The sequence below is a fragment of the Callithrix jacchus genome, chromosome 11, assembly GCF_049354715.1.
Source record: "Callithrix jacchus isolate 240 chromosome 11, calJac240_pri, whole genome shotgun sequence".
In the NCBI taxonomy this organism is placed as follows: Eukaryota; Metazoa; Chordata; class Mammalia; order Primates; family Cebidae; genus Callithrix; species Callithrix jacchus.
In genome coordinates, this window is record NC_133512.1 from 97,207,916 (window position 1) to 97,225,150 (window position 17,235).

Sequence of the window (17,235 nt, forward strand, 5' to 3'; positions counted from 1 at the left end):
ACTCGGGAGGCTGAAGCAGGAGAATCGCTTTCAGCGAGCCGAGATCATGCCACTGCTCTCCAACTCTTTTCTCCCTGTCCCTACGTGCCGGTGTATAGTTACAGTTTTTTTTAATAGAAGCGTTACTATACCATACTTCCTTGCATTTATTTATACCTCACGTAATTTAATTCACACGTCCCTCCAGGTCAACACATCAATATTGACCTAAGTAGTAGTATTGCTTTTAGATATGGGTCTTGCTCTGTTGCCCAGGTTGAGGTGCAGTGGCTTGATCGTAGTTCCCTGTCACCTCGAACTCCTGAGATTAGATTTTTCTGCCTTCCTCGTAGCTGGAACTCTAGGTGCGTTCCACCACACCTGGTTAATTTTTAAATTTTCTGCAGAGACAGGGTCTCGCTGTGTTATTTAGTCTGACGTTGAACTCCTGGGTTCAAGTGATCCTCCTACCTGAACCTCCCAGAGCATGACCTCATTCTTTTTAGTGTTTACATTGCACCTGACGTCACAGAGATGGAAGCAGCGTGGTCTGGGAACAGTGCGCCCTCGAACGCCCTTGTACGTGTGCCTTGCTCCCCCTTTTAAATGCTTCAGCCAGGTAATCTTTAGAGGTGGAGTTGCTGAATCCCCATTGTTGGGGCACCAGAGCACCCTTGCAGCAGCAGGGGAGGTGGCAGCTCCTTCCTCCTCCCAGCCAGCAATGGCTAGGGCCAGTCTACCCTGTGTTAGTGGATTTCATGGGGGGACAAACTCAGTTCCTTTGGTGGTGTCCTGGTCTCTAGACATTGTTCAGGTGGCCCTCTTCAGAAGACTGTGGGCCTGTTTGTGCTGCCATGAAGCGGCAGCGTGATGTGGACCTTCCAGAGGGAAGGAAGCTGGAAGGAAGCGCATCTGGTGCTGAACTGCAGATGTCTCTGAGTGTTGGTTCCCACGTTTGCCATAGTTAGCAAGTACGATTTGAATTTCGTTTTTGAATGTTTTGTCAGCGTGCAACACAAGCCCAGAGGCGCACACATGTTGTAAATGTACAGCTCTGTGGGTTTTCACAAACTCAACACACCTGTGCAACCGGCATCCCATCAAGAAACATTACCTGTGGCTGGGTGCAGTGGCTCACACCTGTAATCCCAGCACTTTGGGAGGCTGAGACGAATGGATCACCTGAGGCCTGGGGTTCAAGACCACACTGGCCCACAGGGTGAAACCTGTCTCTACTAAAAATATAAAAATTAGCTGGGCGTGGTGGCAGGTGCCTGTAATCCCAACTACTCGGGAGGCTGAGGCAGGAGAATCGCTTGAATCCAGGAGGCAGAGTTTGCAGTGGGCTGAGATGGCGCCATTGTACTCCAGCCTGGGCCTGGGTGACAGAGCGAGCCTCTGTCGCAAAAAAAAGAAAAGAAAAGAAAAGAAATATTACCCACATCCTAGAAGCCACCCGAATCCTAGAAGCCACCTTCATGCCTCCCTCCTGTCACTGCCACTCCCACCCCAGGGGTGACTAACTCCCCTCCTAATTTCTATCTACATGGATTAGTTCTGCCTGTTTCTGAACTTTATTAAGGTGAATCCTGTAGTGCAGTATGTATTCTTTGCTCTGGCACTTTTTACTCTTCACATGTTTTGAGATTCACCTGCATTGTTGTGTGTGGTTGGATTTGTTCACACTTAGTGCGATATGGCACTTGAACATACCACAATTTATCATTTTTGTCAATGGTCATGTGAATTATTTCCAGTGTGGGGTATTACACACAAATTTGCTATAAATATTTTTGTTCTTTTTTTTTTTTTTTTTAAGACGGAATCTTGCTCTGTCGCCAAGCTAGAGTGCAGTGGCGCAATCTCGGCTCACTGCAACCTCCGCCTCCTGGGTTCAAGCAATTTTCCTGCCTCAGCCTCCCCAGTAGGTGGGATTACAGGCATGTGTCACCATGCCCAGCTAATTTTTTGTAGTTTTGTAGAGTCAGGGTTTTACCATGTTGGCCAGGATGGTCTTGATCTCCTGACCTCGTGATCTGCCCACCTCAGCCTCTCAAAGTCCTGGGATTACTGGAGTGAGGCACTGCGCCTGGCCTCTGCTCATATTTATAGTGAATATACCCTATTTTCTGTGAGCTATATTCCTAGATTTGTTAAAAATTTGGGATAAAATTAATATACGTTGAAATGTACAGATCTTAAAGTGCATGTCAGTTTAATTCACTTGGCTGTTTTGGAGTTTTATTTATTTGTATTTTATTTTGAATCAAAGTCTTGCTCTATTGCCCAGGCTGGAGTGCAGTGGCATGATCTTGGCTCACTGAACCGCCACCTCCTGGGTTCTAACGAATCTCCTGGCTCAGCCTCCTCAGTAGCTGGTACTACAGGCGTGTACCATCATGCAGGGCTAATTTCTGTATTTTAGGAGACACAGGGTTTTGCCATGTTGGTTAGGCTGGTCTTGAGCTCCTGACCTCAAGTGATCTGCCCACCAGGGCCTCCCAAAGTGCTGGGATTACAGGCGTGAGCCACCACGCCTCTCTTTTACTTTTTTAAAAAGAGAAAGATTAAACATGCATCTACCCTATGACCTACCAATTCTACTCCTCAGTATTTATCCAAGAGAAATAAAAACATAAGCCCACAAAAGCCGGGTACAAGAATGTTCATAACAGCTTGATTCATAATAGCCCCGACCTGGAAACAGCCCAAGTGTCACCAACAGGAGAATGGATAAACAAACTGTGGATATTCACACAATGAACACCACTCAGCAGCAGAATGAGTGAAATACTGAGTCACGCCACAACACGGGTGCGCCTCAAAAACAGACTCAGCAGGAGATGCCATAACACTGCGTGCTTTCATCTAGGTGCTGTTCTAGACCAGGTGAAACTAATCTACGGTGACAGACACTTTGGCAGGGAGACAGACTGGGAAGGGATGCACGTGAGGCACTGATGAGGGAACTTTCCAGGGTGATGAAAATGTGTTATACCTTGTAAAGGCTGTGGGTTATATGGGTATCTATACACCTTTATACTACAAAAAAAAAAGTCAATTGCTGGTGCTATTTTTTTTTTTTACAAGGTAGGGCAGAATGAGGGCTGAAATAGACACAAAGGCAGCGAAAAGGCTTTCACCAGATTCAAGCTTAGGATACTGACAGCCAGGTGCAGTGGCTCACATCCATAATCCCAGCACTTCGGGAGGCCAAGGCAGGTGGATCGCTTGAACCCAGGAGTTAGAGACCAGCCTAGGCAACATGGCAAAACCCCATCTCTACAAAAAATACAAAAATTAGCTACGCATCATGGCACATCCCTGTGGTCCCAGCTACTTAGGAGGCTGAGGTGGGAGGATCGCTTGAGTCTGGGAGGTTGAGGCTGCAGTGAGCCATGACTGTACTACTTACTACTGCACTCCAGCCTGGGCCACAGAGTTAGACTTTGTCTCAAAGGAAAAAAAAAAAAAAAGAGTTCCCAGGAGGTACTTAGTGCTAATAAGGCCTTTAACACTGAGAAGCTGAAGCAGGTAAGAACCAGAAATGAACCTAGCCTGGGGCACCTCAGAGACATCTAAGCTTGCAAGAGAAGGCATTCAATGGTGGTACTGTGTGTGTGTGTGTGTGTGTGTGTGTGTGTGTATTTTTTTTTAAGTGAAGTTACTTAAAAACTTGGGCATCTAAACAGCGTTCTATTTCTTTTGTTAAAAAGGAGGCTGAGGCGGCTGAGGCAGGAGGATCACTTGAGGCCAGGAGTTCAAGGTCAGCCTGGGCAACGTACATAGATTCTCAAAATAAATAAAACAAAGAAAAGAAGAAAAGAAATGCTGGAATAGTGTTGTAGGTGTTGTAAATTACAGCTTTTTTATGGATTGTTACAAACTGAACACACCTGTGTATCCGGCATCCCTTAAGAAATATTACCCGAGTCCTGGAAGCCGCGCTCAGTGTATCCCTGTTTTTCTTATTTGTCAATGCCTGAACACAGTCTAACCTCTTGGCCAGCCAGGACACGCCTTTCTTGTGTTAGAAACTTGCACTGATAATGGAAATGAGTTGAAGGGAGGAAGCCTCATGGGTAGGCTGGGAGTGTGCCTTGTACGGGGTGTCAGGCTGGGGAGGGAGGTCTCTTGGCATTTCCCTTCCATCCTGGTGTGTGTGTATGTGTGCCCGAGTGTATGTGTGTGTGTTGGGCAGAGGTTCCTGCCCAGTCACTCCAATTTTGAGTTTCTCCTCATTCCCAACAGCCCCTTTCCTGGAAATTCTCACCTCTCCATTCTCCGGGGGATCGCCATTCCCAAATGTGCTGGTTACCACCAGCACCAGTGTCTCGTGTTCCAGGGACACCACGTCATACTCATCCATACACAGGACCTGTGTGGGTGGAAAGGCAGATGTTCTGGCTGCTGTGACCCCCTGAGGCCCTGTCCTCCTCATTCTGGCCTCCCTGGCAGTGCAAAATTCAGGCCCCAACTTGATTTCTGAACACCTGTGGGTCTGGAGTGCCTCATGAGTTCTGACTTGTAACACTTCCCGTCCTCCCAGGCACCCCTGAAGATGCTGATAGAGCCCCCTCTTTCTAGCTCCCTGCTCCCCTGGGGGCAAAAGCCCTACCCGGGGGTCAAAAGCCTTCCGGAAGAGTCTCCCCAACTGCTGTGCGTAGCCCTGGGCCCGGCCGGTCTCAGAGCCGTACAGGACTGTTGCCTTCACCCGCCTAGCCATCACGGTGCCCATGAGCGAGGCGGAGATCTTCACGGCGCTGCGGGCAAGGGAGGCGTCAGGGCGTCCCAGGTGCACAGAGGCAAGGCCTCCCCAGGCAAGGGTCCAACGCCCTCACAACAGGGTTTTGCCGTATTGAATGGTGGGCCCAGAACACTGCTGGGGCAAGGTCCCCCCAGGGTGTGTGGGGGAGGGCGGTGCTTCTGGGGTACCCACTTGGCCACTTCCTTAAAGGTCTTCTTCCTGGTGATGCCGGTGCCCTTGGCTGCACTCCCCTTCCAGGGGTCTGGCTGCAGAGAGGTGATAGGGTTGGGAGGGGAGGTAAAGAAAAGGAAAGGTTACAGGTCCCTAGGGGCTGCTCAGAGTTAGAGCTGGGCCCGGGGGGCAGAACCGGTTAGGGTGGGCACCTGGTAGCGGAAGGCAGGGGACAGGAAATAGTTGACCATCTCCTGATGGAAGACAGGAGTGAGGCTGCCTGAGATGGGGGGCACGATCCAGGCCCAGTCTGCAGGGCAGCCCCCCCTGGCCTTCTGCTCATTCTCCAGGTGTTTCATGAAGGAAGCTGTGGCAGCGTGGTGGTCCACGATGGTCACTTTGGCCAGCTGGCAGGAGGAGAGAGGTGGAGAGGCTCAGACCAGGCCCACAGACCTCGCCCATTCTTTCTCTGCCACTCCTGTCACTCCAAACCACATGTGCTCTAGGTCACCGCACATCTGACACATCCTATGTCCCCTCAAACCAGTGTCACCCCAAACCGCATCCTGCATGGTCATGCTCCAAGTTCAACATGCAACAGCAGCTCTAGTCTCCAGCATCTGTATGCCTGCCTCCAAACCAAATAGCCCGCAGTACTCAGCAAACTACCACTCCTGGCATGCCCTCAATCCTGGTCTGAGTTTCCAGGATCCAGTGGGTCCCACAAACTACAATACCCAATATGCCCTAGGAATCAGTATGACCTCGCATGCAGTAAACAGCAAAGTCCCTGACACACATTAAGCCACCAGATGACAGCACCTGGAATGGCACATTCCCTGTCCCAGAACTGCAGGCTGGTGTGTGCCGTGGCACTGGGAATGTGGAACTTCTTCCGCCTGTTGGATCCTGCCCAGTTTCTAAATGCCTCCCTCTCCTCCGTCCCCTGCCCCTGCTTCCCCCTGCACCCGAGCCCTTTGCCTTCCCAGCCAGTCTGGGCCTGTGCACCTGGTAACTGTGCAGCACAGCCACGTTGATTTCCACCGCCGCCTTGTCTTTCCACAGGGACGAGGTCGTCCGGGTATCCAGGTCCATGCAGACAGCCACGTCCTGGGGCAGGAGGTTGCGTGGCATCAGTAGGGACAGAGGTGATGGGGGTGGGGGTGGAGTCTATCTCTGTTTCCCATCATGGCTGGAAGGAGTGAGGTGAGTGGTGGCCATTGAAAGGCCTGGCTGCCGAGTGGCCTGGTTTGGGTTTTTGCCTTCGAAGGCGTCTCAGAGCAGAGAGGGACCTTGGGCCAGTCACTTCTCAGCCCCGGGCTTTAATGTCTCATCTTGAAAATGGGTCTTAACCCTTTCTGAGTCAAGGTCCCCTCTGAGTATCTGATGAAAGCTCTTGAGTTATGAGTCTTATACCTGGGAAAACAACTACACATTCACACCCACTCCCATGTGCCCCTCACCCACCCACTCACACCCACACCCACCCACAAACCCACACACTCCCACCCACCCCCACAAACCCACACTCTCACGCTCACCCCTGCACAGACCCACACTCACACACTTACCTCCTACACACACCCTCCACACCCACCCACACCCACAAACCCACACTGACACTCACCCCTACACACACCCACACTCACACCTACAGCCACACACATTCCCACAAACCAACATCTCACACCCCTACACAGACCCACACTCACACATTCCCCCTACACACTCACATCTACACATCCACAAACATTCCCCCAAACCCACACTCTCACACATTCCCCCTACACAGTCACATCTACACATCCAAACCCACTCCCACAAACCCACACTCTCACACCCCTACACACACCCACACTCTCACACTTACTTCCTACACACACCCCCCACACCCACTCACACCCGCAAACCCACACTCTGACACTCACCCCTACACACACCCACATTCTCTATACCCACACACACTCCCACAAACCCACACTCACACTCCTACAAAGACCCACACTCACACACTCCCCTACACACTCACACTCACAGGTACACATCCACACCCACTCCCACTAACCCACACTCACACTCACCTCTACACACACCGTCACTCCCACAAACCCACACACTCACACCTACCCACCCCCACAACCACACACTTTCACACTCATCCCTACACATACCCACACTCACACCTATGCCCACACACTCCCACAAACCCACACTCACACCCCTACGCAGACCCACACTCACACACTCCCTCTACACACTCACATCTACACATCCACACCCACCCCCACTAACTCACACTCTCACACTCACCCCTTGCACACCCCCACAAACCCACACCCACCCACCTCTACAAATCCACACTCTTACATTCACCCACTCACACCCCCACACACCCCTCCCACCCCTACTCCTCTGCCCCAGTCTCAGTGGTTCCAGAGCTGGTCCTCAGTTCCCATTTAGGAGGCAGCCCTGGCCCCGCTCTAATTGTCCCCGTGGCTGGCGTTTTGGGGTTGGAGTGAGAGGCAGACTCCCCCCTGGGGCAGGGACATCTGGTGGCCGTGCCCCAGCCCACCCCTCACCTCCAGGATGTTGTAGCGGTGGGGGTCACACAGGTTCCTGGTGCCAATCTCAGTGCTCATGTACCAGCCACTGAAGGGGGCTGCAGGGAACTCCAGACCCCCAATTTCCAGCAGCATGTTGGAGACCGCCGGGAGGGCATACCAGCGCAGGCCCAGGGCTGCAAACCACTCCAGCCTGGGGGTGCCGGGGCATCGGATCAGCATCCCGTACAGGCCCTCCTTGAGGGGTTCAGGAATGGCCCCCTCCATCCCACCCAGCCAGTCCCTTTGGTGCTCACGTGGGGTGCTCCAGGGGCACCTCAAGGACCAGCTCTGGGGGCAGAAGGAAGAGTTCTGGGGGCTCGTCTGGGGCCTGCAGCAGCAGCGGCAGCACGTCGAAGCGGCCACTTCCTGGGGTCCAGCCGTGCTGGATGCAGAGCTGTGGGGAGCGGTGGGGCGGCCTGGCGGCTGAGCCTTATACCATTCTCAGAGACCTCTCCATCCACCATCTCTTGCCTTCATCTCAGGGACCCCTCACTGGCTGCATCTCCATGCCTACCCTGGCATCCCTCCTTTGCATTTTCATCCTTCCTCTCACCAAGGCTCCCCTCTTCCTGCCTGGATCCACCGAGCCTCCTCCCACTGGCTTCCTCATTCTCCACCTTGGGGAGACCCTTGTGGGTGGCTCTCAGTGCCCACCTCAGTGATCTCCACGTTGGCCGGGTCCCCCCGCACGGAGCCGTCCTGCTGCCGGTAGCCTGCGTAGCGCACCAGCTGGCTGTTCCAGATTCGAAAGTCTCCGCGGCCAGGGCAGCGCTGAGGGAACACTGTGATGGCTGAGCTGGCATGTGTGGGGAAAGGGCTGGTTAGAACCCCGCCTTCCCTGCCTCGGGGGAGAAGGCTGGGCCTGGCGTTGGTGGGCACTTACCGAAGGTTGCCCCGGTTGGTGGCATACTTGATGTGGTTGCAGATGTAGGTGAACATCTCCTGGGCAGACCTGCAGTCCCGGGCATCGAACACCTGAGCCGCAGCGGGAGAGGAGGCAGAGGAGAGAGACAGGGTCTTGAGTTTCAGCTCCAGAGGAGCTGCTGGTGAGGGGGCAGGGGTCATGGTTCACCCCCGGCGCCCTCCTGACCACTGGCATCCACACTGATCCCTTACTGCCCTGCTCTCTGACATATGTAGCACCTGGCCTGCTCCTCATCTCCTCTCTGTGCCACGTGTCTCCCCATCCCTACAGAAGCTGACTTGGTACCCAGTACAGAGGAGGGACAGCCTCTGCCAAACTGATGCTTGGATTAGGTACCAACGGATGTCTCGGAGGCTGCCTAGGAGTGTGCGCAGCAAACCCCCATGATCCATGGCACTCAAGAAGGGACAGGTGACCCCAGGCAGCCATCTGATTCTCTGAGAATCACATGAACGATGGGAAGGGAAGCCTGCACAGGAGGCCTTCTGGGATGCTGCTCATCCTGACATTCTAGTGCTTGGAGGAGCTGTCTTGGCTGGCTGAGTGGAGGCCCCAGGAGGAGGCTGGGAGGTCCCACTCCTGCCTGAGGGAGGAGGAAACACATGTCAGTGACAGGAGCAGGGGAGTGGCAGGGACACAGCTCTGAGTGGGGCCCACTATGGCAGCTCAAAGGGATCAAAGTTGAGCTAAAGCTTTGAACGACTTAGAGGGTCAGGCAGGTGTCGGATTGGATAGTTTGTGTTTTACTGGAGACTGCTTTGGGAGTCACTGGGCATAAGGCTTTATTCCAAACTCTTTGGCGGCCAGGCCAGTGAAGGAGGTCAAGGCTGTAGGTGCAGTTCCCCCATGGGGCAGCTTGCTTCTCTTAGTGCTGTGGTCACAGGCTGTTCTAGCAACTGAGGCCAGCTCTGAGTCTGTGGGCTGGTGTGTGAGGGGGTGCGGGCTGGGGCAGGGGAGCTGGGGGGAGCACCGGGTGTGGGTGAGGGGCTGCACTGGGCTGGCCTGGTGGGAGAAGCAGCAGCCAGGGCTTTTCTAGGAGGCCGCTCCTGCTACTGACGGCACCCACCACCCGGGGAAGCTGCACCCAGCTGTCCTCACCGTGGAGTGGGCTAGACATTCTCCCCTCCTCCAGCCAAGGCTCTACTATAGGGCTTAATAACCAGGTCTTTACTACTGGACTGAGGTTCCCCTGGGTGCTGAGGGTGGGGCAGCCCCTCTACCTTTCTAGTCTCTAAGGGAACAGGCAGCGATCTCCCCCACTGTTTGAGACCCCCTATTCCCTGGGAAGCCTCAGGAACCGCCCCGACACCCCGCTCCCCTTTTTGTCCCGCCTGGGGTCTCACTGGCCACACCTGCAGCTTCCCCCACTGGATCCGGCCCACACATCTGGGAGCATTGCGCCAGGCCTGCTTGGCTCCGAACACCAGCTCGCTCTCCCTAAGCTGGTAGGTGCCTGTGGCTGCCACTTCGGCTTCTACCTCTTGAAGCCGCTGCTCGTGGGCCTGGGAGCCACTCCTGGGAAGGAGGGGGTGGGAAGGGGAAAAGCAGGAAGTTGTGTGGGACAGGGAGGCCCTCCTCTAGGCTTTGTGTAATGCTTGTGGGGTGGGCTGGAGGGACCTACGTGGTGTTAGGATTTGGGAAGGGAGAGAGTCATGGGGGAGGTCGTCAAGGGGTTTCTGGGGCCTCAGTGGGACCAGGGAGGCTGTGGCATCCAGGGAGCTGTCACCTCTTGATGGAGCTGTAGTACTGGTTGATGAAGGCCTGGGCCTGACTCAGCAGCTGCTCAGGTGCTGTGGGGCCGGGGGAGGGCCGGCCCTGCAGTTTCCTCGGAAATACCAGGGAGCCCAGGCAGCGTCTTGGGGTGCAGGGCCCATCCTAGGTCAAGGGAATGCAAAGGTCAGGACAGGCCAAAGTGCAGAGGTGGGATGGGGAGAGGGAGGTGGGGTGCAGGAATGGGATGGGGGAGAGGGGGGAGGGGTGCAGGAATGGGATGGGGGAGAGGGAGGAGGGGTGCAGGGGTGGGATGGGGAGAGGAAGGAGGGGTACAGGAATGGGATGGGGGAGAGGGAGGAGGGGTGCAGGGTGGGATGGGGAGAGGGAGGGGTGCAGGGGTGGGATGGGGAGAGGGAGGAGGGGTGCAGGGGTAGGATGGGGAGAGGGAGGAGGGGTGCAGGGGTGGGATGGGGGAGAGGGAGGAGGGGTGCAGGAATGGGATGGGGGAGAGGGAGGAGGGGTGCAGGGGTGGGACAGGGGAGAGCTTGAGCCAGGGCTGGGAGTAAGACTGGAGTCTGGGGGTCACCCAAGTCCCCTGTGTGTCCCTCAACTCCTCTTCCCAGTCCTCTCCTCTTTTTGGAGACAAGAGGCCAATTCAGAGAAGCATGGAGTTTCCCTCTGGGCCCCCTCTGAGTCCAGACCTCACCCACCCTTTCCCCTGGTGACGATGGGGACGCGGTGGCCGGCCTTACCTGCTGTGCCTGGGCGCTGAGGGTGTCATAGGCGATGCTCCCCACCTCCCAGTTCTTCACTCGAGGGAACCTGGGCCCTTCCGGTGGCTGGGTTAGCGGGGAGCTCGGGGGGCTGTTGGGAGCCAGGGATGGGGTCATTAGGAAAGGGTTTGTTTCCTTTCGTCTCCCCAGATGTCACCCGGAGGCCCCTCTCACAAGACCAGCAACCTCACGGCTCACCCACCGCACGCCTTCTGAGGTTCCCCAGGCCTTAGGAGCCAGGCACTAACTGTGTCACTGCTTATAGACCAGGGTCCTGGGCCATGGGGGCTGCTGCCACTGAGCTCTGAGCCCCTGCCCCGAGGCTGGGTCAGCATCCCCCCTGCAGTGCACACCTCATCTCTTTTGGAGATGGGGTGTCCAACCCCCCAATGTTGCTGTAAGCCTTACCTTGAGGAGGACAGAGCCTGGTGCCTGAGTGGAGGGAAGCCCTGCAGGGATTCCTCAGCCCTGATTTCTCTCTGCACTCACACCCCCAACTGACAGCAGCCCCTTGTGTGAAGGGAAGCCTCGCAGGCCTTATCACTTCCTCCCAGAGCCACCGTCGGCAGGGAGGAAGGGAGGGACTCAGGCCAAGGGTGCGCCTGAGCAGCAGGGCCAGGGCCCTCAGCCTTCCCTGTAGAGTTGCCTGCAGCCCCAGCCACATTGCCCCTGGCCTGGCACCCCATCAGGACTCCAGGTTCTTCCTCTCTCCTGGGACCTCTGCCCCAGGGAGGACTCTTCTGGGAAATGCATGGTCCAGTTTTCAGGTGACAGCCACTAGGAGAGGGGGCTGGAGCAAGAGGGAAAGGCCTGGTGGCTCTGTCTTCTCAGCCCCCTCACCCCAAGGGCCTGAGTCTCCTATCCACCTCTCTCCCTTTTCTGGGAGACCCCACTCTCTCACTCTAGTGAAACCGCTGCTCTCAGCTCCTTTCTTCTCCAGCTCAATGATCATCGCTACCGTGGAAGGCTTGCTGTGAGCTAGAAACTTACTACCCCATGGAGTAAGTACTGTCATATCTCCATTTTAAATAAGTGGAGGCTCAGAGAGGTTAAGTAACTTGCTCAAAGTCAAACAGTTCTTGGTGGCAGAGCAGCATTGAAACCTTGGCTGGATTCTGTAACTGGCACCCTTGCTCCCCTGCAGACTCTGATCCTGGTCTCCTTTCTGAGCCTCCCGGACTGTTCTGTCCTATGCACACTGATAGTCCTTTTGCATTCGTGACCTGGTCCTCCCGGCTGGGCTGTGGGTTCCAGACCTTCCCAGCCCCAGGCTTCAGGCCTTGACATCACGCTTGTGCCCACCCAGCTGCCTGGCCCTTACCTGTGTTCTGGCGCTGGTGGGGGAGGGGATGCTGGGGCTTGGCTGGGCTCAGGGGCCGGGGTGGCTGGGCTCTGCTTGCCACACAGCCCGAAGCCCAGCCCCAGCCCCAGGCCGCAGGGTGGCCCAGACTCTTGGGCCACGCTCTTCAAGTTGCCCATGTCGCTGTGCGTCCACTCTGGCGCCCGCTCCAGCAGAGCCCTGGCCTTTTCCTTAGGAAGAGGGAGGGGACCAAGAGGAGGGGGCAGTGGGAGGGGGCTCTCCAGTGCTGGCCCTCGCCCCGCCCCTGTCCCATACACAATGGGACAGGAACAAGGCTGGCTGGGAGGCTCTAAAGCCTCAGCTCCACGCCCTCCGGCCTAGAGGGTGGGGGGCCGGACGCCTGGGTTCCGCTCTGAAGACTGAGGCTGATAAGTGGGAACCCAGGTGTCCAGCAGAGCCCTGGGGCTGCAGTGTGGGAGCTAGGGTGTGGGGGAGTGGCAGGGTGGAGCCACCAGGGGGTCAGAAAGGCCCTTCTGTGATGTGGTGCCAGACGGAAGGGCCTTTCCCTGAAGGGTCGGCAGAAGGTGAACACTGTTTCTGTAGCAGGGGATGGCAGCCCGCACTCTCAGTGACCACAGGGACCTCTAGGGTCACCCATGTTCTCTCCTTCACTTCCCCCTATACATATAAGAGCTCCTGGATCCCTGCCCTTGAGTCCTTTTGGGTTCTTGGGAATACAGGCCCAGCAAGGATGCAGTGACTTTTTGTCCTTGAGTCTGACATTAGGGTATCCCTTCCCCTCCCAGCCCCAATTTCCTGGAACCCCCACACCTCCATGACTCAAATGGGGGACACAAAAGAGCAGGAAGCTCTGTCCTCCACCCCCACCCTGTCATTCAGTGACGCATGCTTCCCGGGGCTGCAGGTCAGTAGAGAGACCTGGGTCGAGGCAGGGATAGCTGGTCAGGGAAGAGCTTGATGCCCTGGTGAGAGCATGGGACAGGAAGGTGGGGGGCTAGGGAAACTACAGTTCCCAGAATGCAGGTGGGGTGCACCAGCACTCTCCAGTCACTCCAGGCCAGAATGCATGTTGGGGTTTGTAGTTCTGTGCCATCTGGGGGTTGTTGAAAAGCCACTAGCTGGGTATCTGGTCCGTAGGGGTTGAAGCCTTGTGGTTTTGAGAACTCAGAGACTGAGAGAAAGTTCAAGAAAGAAACGGAAGCTGAGAGACTGGGAGAGGCAGAGACTGTGAGCAGCGGGCAGGCAGACAAACAAACAAGAGGATTTGTGTTGGCCAGACTCCGCTGAAAAGCAGTGGAGGATAAGATTGGGGTGGGCCTGGGTGGGGGGCAGGCAGGCGGAAGGAACGGGCTGTGCTCAGAGCTCTGGGGTCACACCAAGCAGGTGGGGTCTGCCAGTTTTGGAGGGTGGAGGGTGAAGGGGCCTCATAAACATGGAAAAGGCTGCTCCTGGACACCAGTGTGCCCTGCTGCCCCTGTCTCAAGAGGAGGGAGATGGAAGGGCAGTGCTCAGCCTGGGCTTTGTCCCATGGCCTCAAGCCTGAGGCCCCAGCCCACCCCACCACCTCGTCTTCCTAGTGAGGCAGGGGATGGGATCCAGCCCCTACCTCTCAGGCATCTTCCACCACGCTGGAGGAGACAACAGATCCCAAGTCTGGCTTCCATATTCAGCCACCACTTTAAATGTGCATGACTGAGAATGACTCATTTTCCTAGATCCCAGTTAATGGAGCTGTGACTGGCATCCTCAGAGTCAGTGATTCTTGTGCCCCAGCCTCTGGAGTCGCTGGGACCACAGGTGCCCCCCACCACGCCTGGCTAATTTGGTATGTTTTTTTTCTTTTTGAGGCAGAGTTTTACTCTTGTTGCCCAGGCTGGAGTGCAATGTGATCTCAGCTCACTGCAACCTCCATCTCCTGGGTTCAAGTGATTCTCCCGCCTCAGCCTCCCGAGTAGCTGAGATTACAGGTGTTAGAAGCAAAATTTTCAGTGCCACAAAAGAAATAGCACTTAAACAGACATTTTCTGAGCAAGGCAAATTTACCTCTATAGAAGCGAGTGTCTCACGGATGGAGCAATGGCGAGAGCACACAGAACAAAGGACAGAAGGGATTTTTATTCCTAACAGTTAGCCTTAGCTGCCGTGTCGTTACTCTGTTGGTTGGGGTTAGACCACATGGTCTAAGCTAATTCCAATTGGCTATTTTAAAAAGAGTAGGGGCAGAGCCAGAGTGGCGGGGTGAGCAGTTTTGGCAGGAAGGACGGTTACAGAGAAGGTGACTAGGGATGACTCAGGACAGAGCAGGTGACTAGCGGTGACTCAGGACTCTAAATATGTGAGTTAGAAGGGATTGTTTACTGAAAGTATGGGCAAGAAGACATAAAGAAGGAGGAAGTTAAACTTTAAAGTGGAGAACAAAGAACAAGGAGCTGAACATACTGACATACTGGTTCTTTTTTTTTTTTTTTTTGAGACGGAGTTTCGCTCTTGTTACCCAGGCTGGAGTGCAATGGCACGATCTTGGCTCACTGCAACCTCTGCCTCCTGGGTTCAAGAATTCTCCTGCCTCAGCCTCCCGAGTAGCTGGGACTACAGGCATGTGCCACCATGCCCAGCTAATTTTTGTATTTTTAGTAGAGACGGGGTTTCACCTTGTTGACCAGGATAGTCTCGATCTCTTGACCTTGTGATCCACCCGCCTCAGCCTCCCAAAGTGCTGGGTTTACAGGCGTGAGCCACCGCGCCTGGCCCGGGGGCTGTGTTCTCTGGAATGAAAGTACCGTGGTGGGTTCTAACCATGACACAAAGTCCACCCTTCTCTGTGAGCATCGTGTTGAATGCTATTCTTTCTTCTTAGGCTCTTTGATTGGTGGGCCCTAATGGTTTAGCTACTGTTTTAATGGCGTCTCTAGTACAGTTAACGAATCGTTGCTGGTTACAGTAGATGTAATTTATCCACGCTATGCTTCTGTTGATCGTTACCCACTGGAATGATGCGGACTTGAACCTTGCAGCTGTTTATTCCTGGCTTTCAATTCACCAGGTTCCCCGTGGGGAACTCTAACGGCGTCTCTGTAAACACGAAAGTCAAAGGACCCATGGGGGCATTTTTTGGTTTTATGGTGTTTTGTTCCTATCTTTCAGTAGTTGATGAAATGCCAGGGTGAAAGGGATAGCCAACCGGACTAGCGCACAAGTGCTGCTCCAGTTACTTGGCAGAGTGTCCAGCAAAGGTCCACCACAAGACTACCTATCCAGCTGCCTGGGGGTGAATAAGGGCTGACTGATTGGTAAGCTCTTGGGAAATCTTAAGCTCACTACATCCTTTTAGGTCTCCAAGGGACACTAAGTTTCCTCCTTGACGTGAGAGACACAAAGTGAACTCGGTATCAGGAGACGGAAGCTGAATGGCCCTCGGGACTGACCCCCGGGGTGCTGAAATTTGGGATATAGCAGGGAGAGAGCTTGGCAAGACTGGTTACCCCAGGCTGTGTAGTCCTGGAAAAGAGTCACCCTACAGCCTATGCCTGGTGGACTGCAGGACCAGTGGAAAGGGGGACAATCTGGGCCTCTGGCCTGCCGTGGGCATCAGCATAACAGGTGCCTTTGTTTAAGGTTCGGGCAGAATATTTGATCCATTCCAACCAGGCACTTGCACCTTGATATCCTGTCTCAATTGCTAAAGTTTGTTTTAGGTCTTTGACTTCTACAATAGCCACCTTGGTCTTGCCATTAGATGGAGGAGGAACAACAGTTTCGCTGTGAGAGGTTCTAGAAGAAGGCTTAGGGGAAGGTGCAGGCGGTGGGGGAGCAATGAAGCATATCTCAAAGGATCTGATAAGGTCTGTTCCTGAAACCTCAGCCCCTATACCATAAAACCGGCTTAAAGAAGGGAACTGGCTTAGAGAAGGTGAAGAACGTTGAGGGTTTGAGATAATAACCTGTACTGGATTACACTGGTTTAGCTGACAGGGGAAGCTGTTCTTTTAGTAAAATGAATGTATGGCTTTAGGAAATTACAACTGCTGGTTGGGATAGTCCATCCTTGCTCTTTAGTGAGCCACAGAACGTAGGACCAGCTGTGGCATAAAAGCTCTATATTGGGAGGACAAGACTCCCAGTGGACACTGGGGTCTTCACTGAACTCTCCCCAGACTAAATGATCTCAAATCACTCATGTCCGGTCTGAGGACAGCCAGGAAGGACAGAGGTACTTTTCCAAAGTGGAGAGCTGTTTTCGACTTGACAAGGCTCTGCAGGGTATACAAGGCAAGCATCCAATGTAATAGTTTGAGGTTAAATGGACTTGGTCACATCAGGGGACTAGCAATCGAAGAGCAATGGAAAGACATACAAAACAGGAGGGTTACACACATCTCTGCTTCAACTCGGTGGGAGCAGATCTTGGAGTCACTGTCCAGGACTCTGGAGGGGGGGTGCCCTTTCGATTCTGGTGTGATGAGTCCGTCTTTTCTCTGCTGTTCGGACGGCGGTTTCCATCGTTAAAAGTATTAGGTAGGGTTCTTCCCAGTTTGGCTCGAGCTCTTCTTCTTTCCAGCTCTTGATAGGGACGTAGTCTCCAGCTGGATGTGGATGAACTGGAAACGCGAGAGGTGGGGTTTGTGCCGGGAGACATTTGGTCCCGAAGAAAGACAAGGTAGCGGGCAGGCCAAGTATATAATTCCTAAGAAACTGATCTTTGCTCTCAGAGGTGTGAAGGTTACGGGTGAAACTTGACAGGGCATCCCATAAAGCATTTCATAAGGAGCTAGACCAGTATCTCTCCTGGGGGCTGTCCTAATTCTGAGCAGCACGATAGGAAGACACTTAGTTTATGGTGGTGGGTTTCTAGGACCAAATTAATTAAATGGTTATTTAAGGTCTGGTTCATTCTTTCTACTTTTCCTGTTGAAGGTGGATGCCAAGGAGCATGATATTCCCAGTTTATTCTAGGGCTTGAGTGAGGCCTTTGATTATATTTGCAGTAAAATACATTCTATTAT

The 17,235-nt window shown here is 54.2% G+C and overlaps 2 protein-coding genes across 2 annotated transcripts in view; one reads left to right on the top strand and one right to left on the bottom strand.

Annotated features, from left to right (window-relative positions):
- Positions 1 to 12,412, bottom strand: part of NOS3 (nitric oxide synthase 3) — a 21,908-nt gene extending 9,496 nt beyond the window's left edge. Inside the window, exons 1-13 of the mRNA XM_035254372.3 lie at positions 12,233 to 12,412; positions 10,891 to 11,002; positions 10,152 to 10,300; positions 9,778 to 9,940; positions 8,384 to 8,475; positions 8,155 to 8,296; positions 7,755 to 7,894; positions 7,477 to 7,651; positions 5,906 to 6,007; positions 5,110 to 5,304; positions 4,919 to 4,992; positions 4,598 to 4,742; positions 4,253 to 4,357 (exon numbers count right to left, since the gene is read on the bottom strand). Of these exons, the coding sequence (XP_035110263.1) occupies positions 4,253 to 4,357; positions 4,598 to 4,742; positions 4,919 to 4,992; positions 5,110 to 5,304; positions 5,906 to 6,007; positions 7,477 to 7,651; positions 7,755 to 7,894; positions 8,155 to 8,296; positions 8,384 to 8,475; positions 9,778 to 9,940; positions 10,152 to 10,300; positions 10,891 to 11,002; positions 12,233 to 12,390 (1,752 nt within the window). The 5' untranslated portion in view covers positions 12,391 to 12,412. The remainder of the gene's footprint in view (positions 1 to 4,252; positions 4,358 to 4,597; positions 4,743 to 4,918; positions 4,993 to 5,109; positions 5,305 to 5,905; positions 6,008 to 7,476; positions 7,652 to 7,754; positions 7,895 to 8,154; positions 8,297 to 8,383; positions 8,476 to 9,777; positions 9,941 to 10,151; positions 10,301 to 10,890; positions 11,003 to 12,232) is intronic.
- KCNH2 (potassium voltage-gated channel subfamily H member 2) overlaps positions 1 to 17,235 on the top strand; it is a 74,644-nt gene that overhangs the window by 8,685 nt on the left and 48,724 nt on the right. The gene's annotated exons all lie outside the window — the stretch shown is intronic.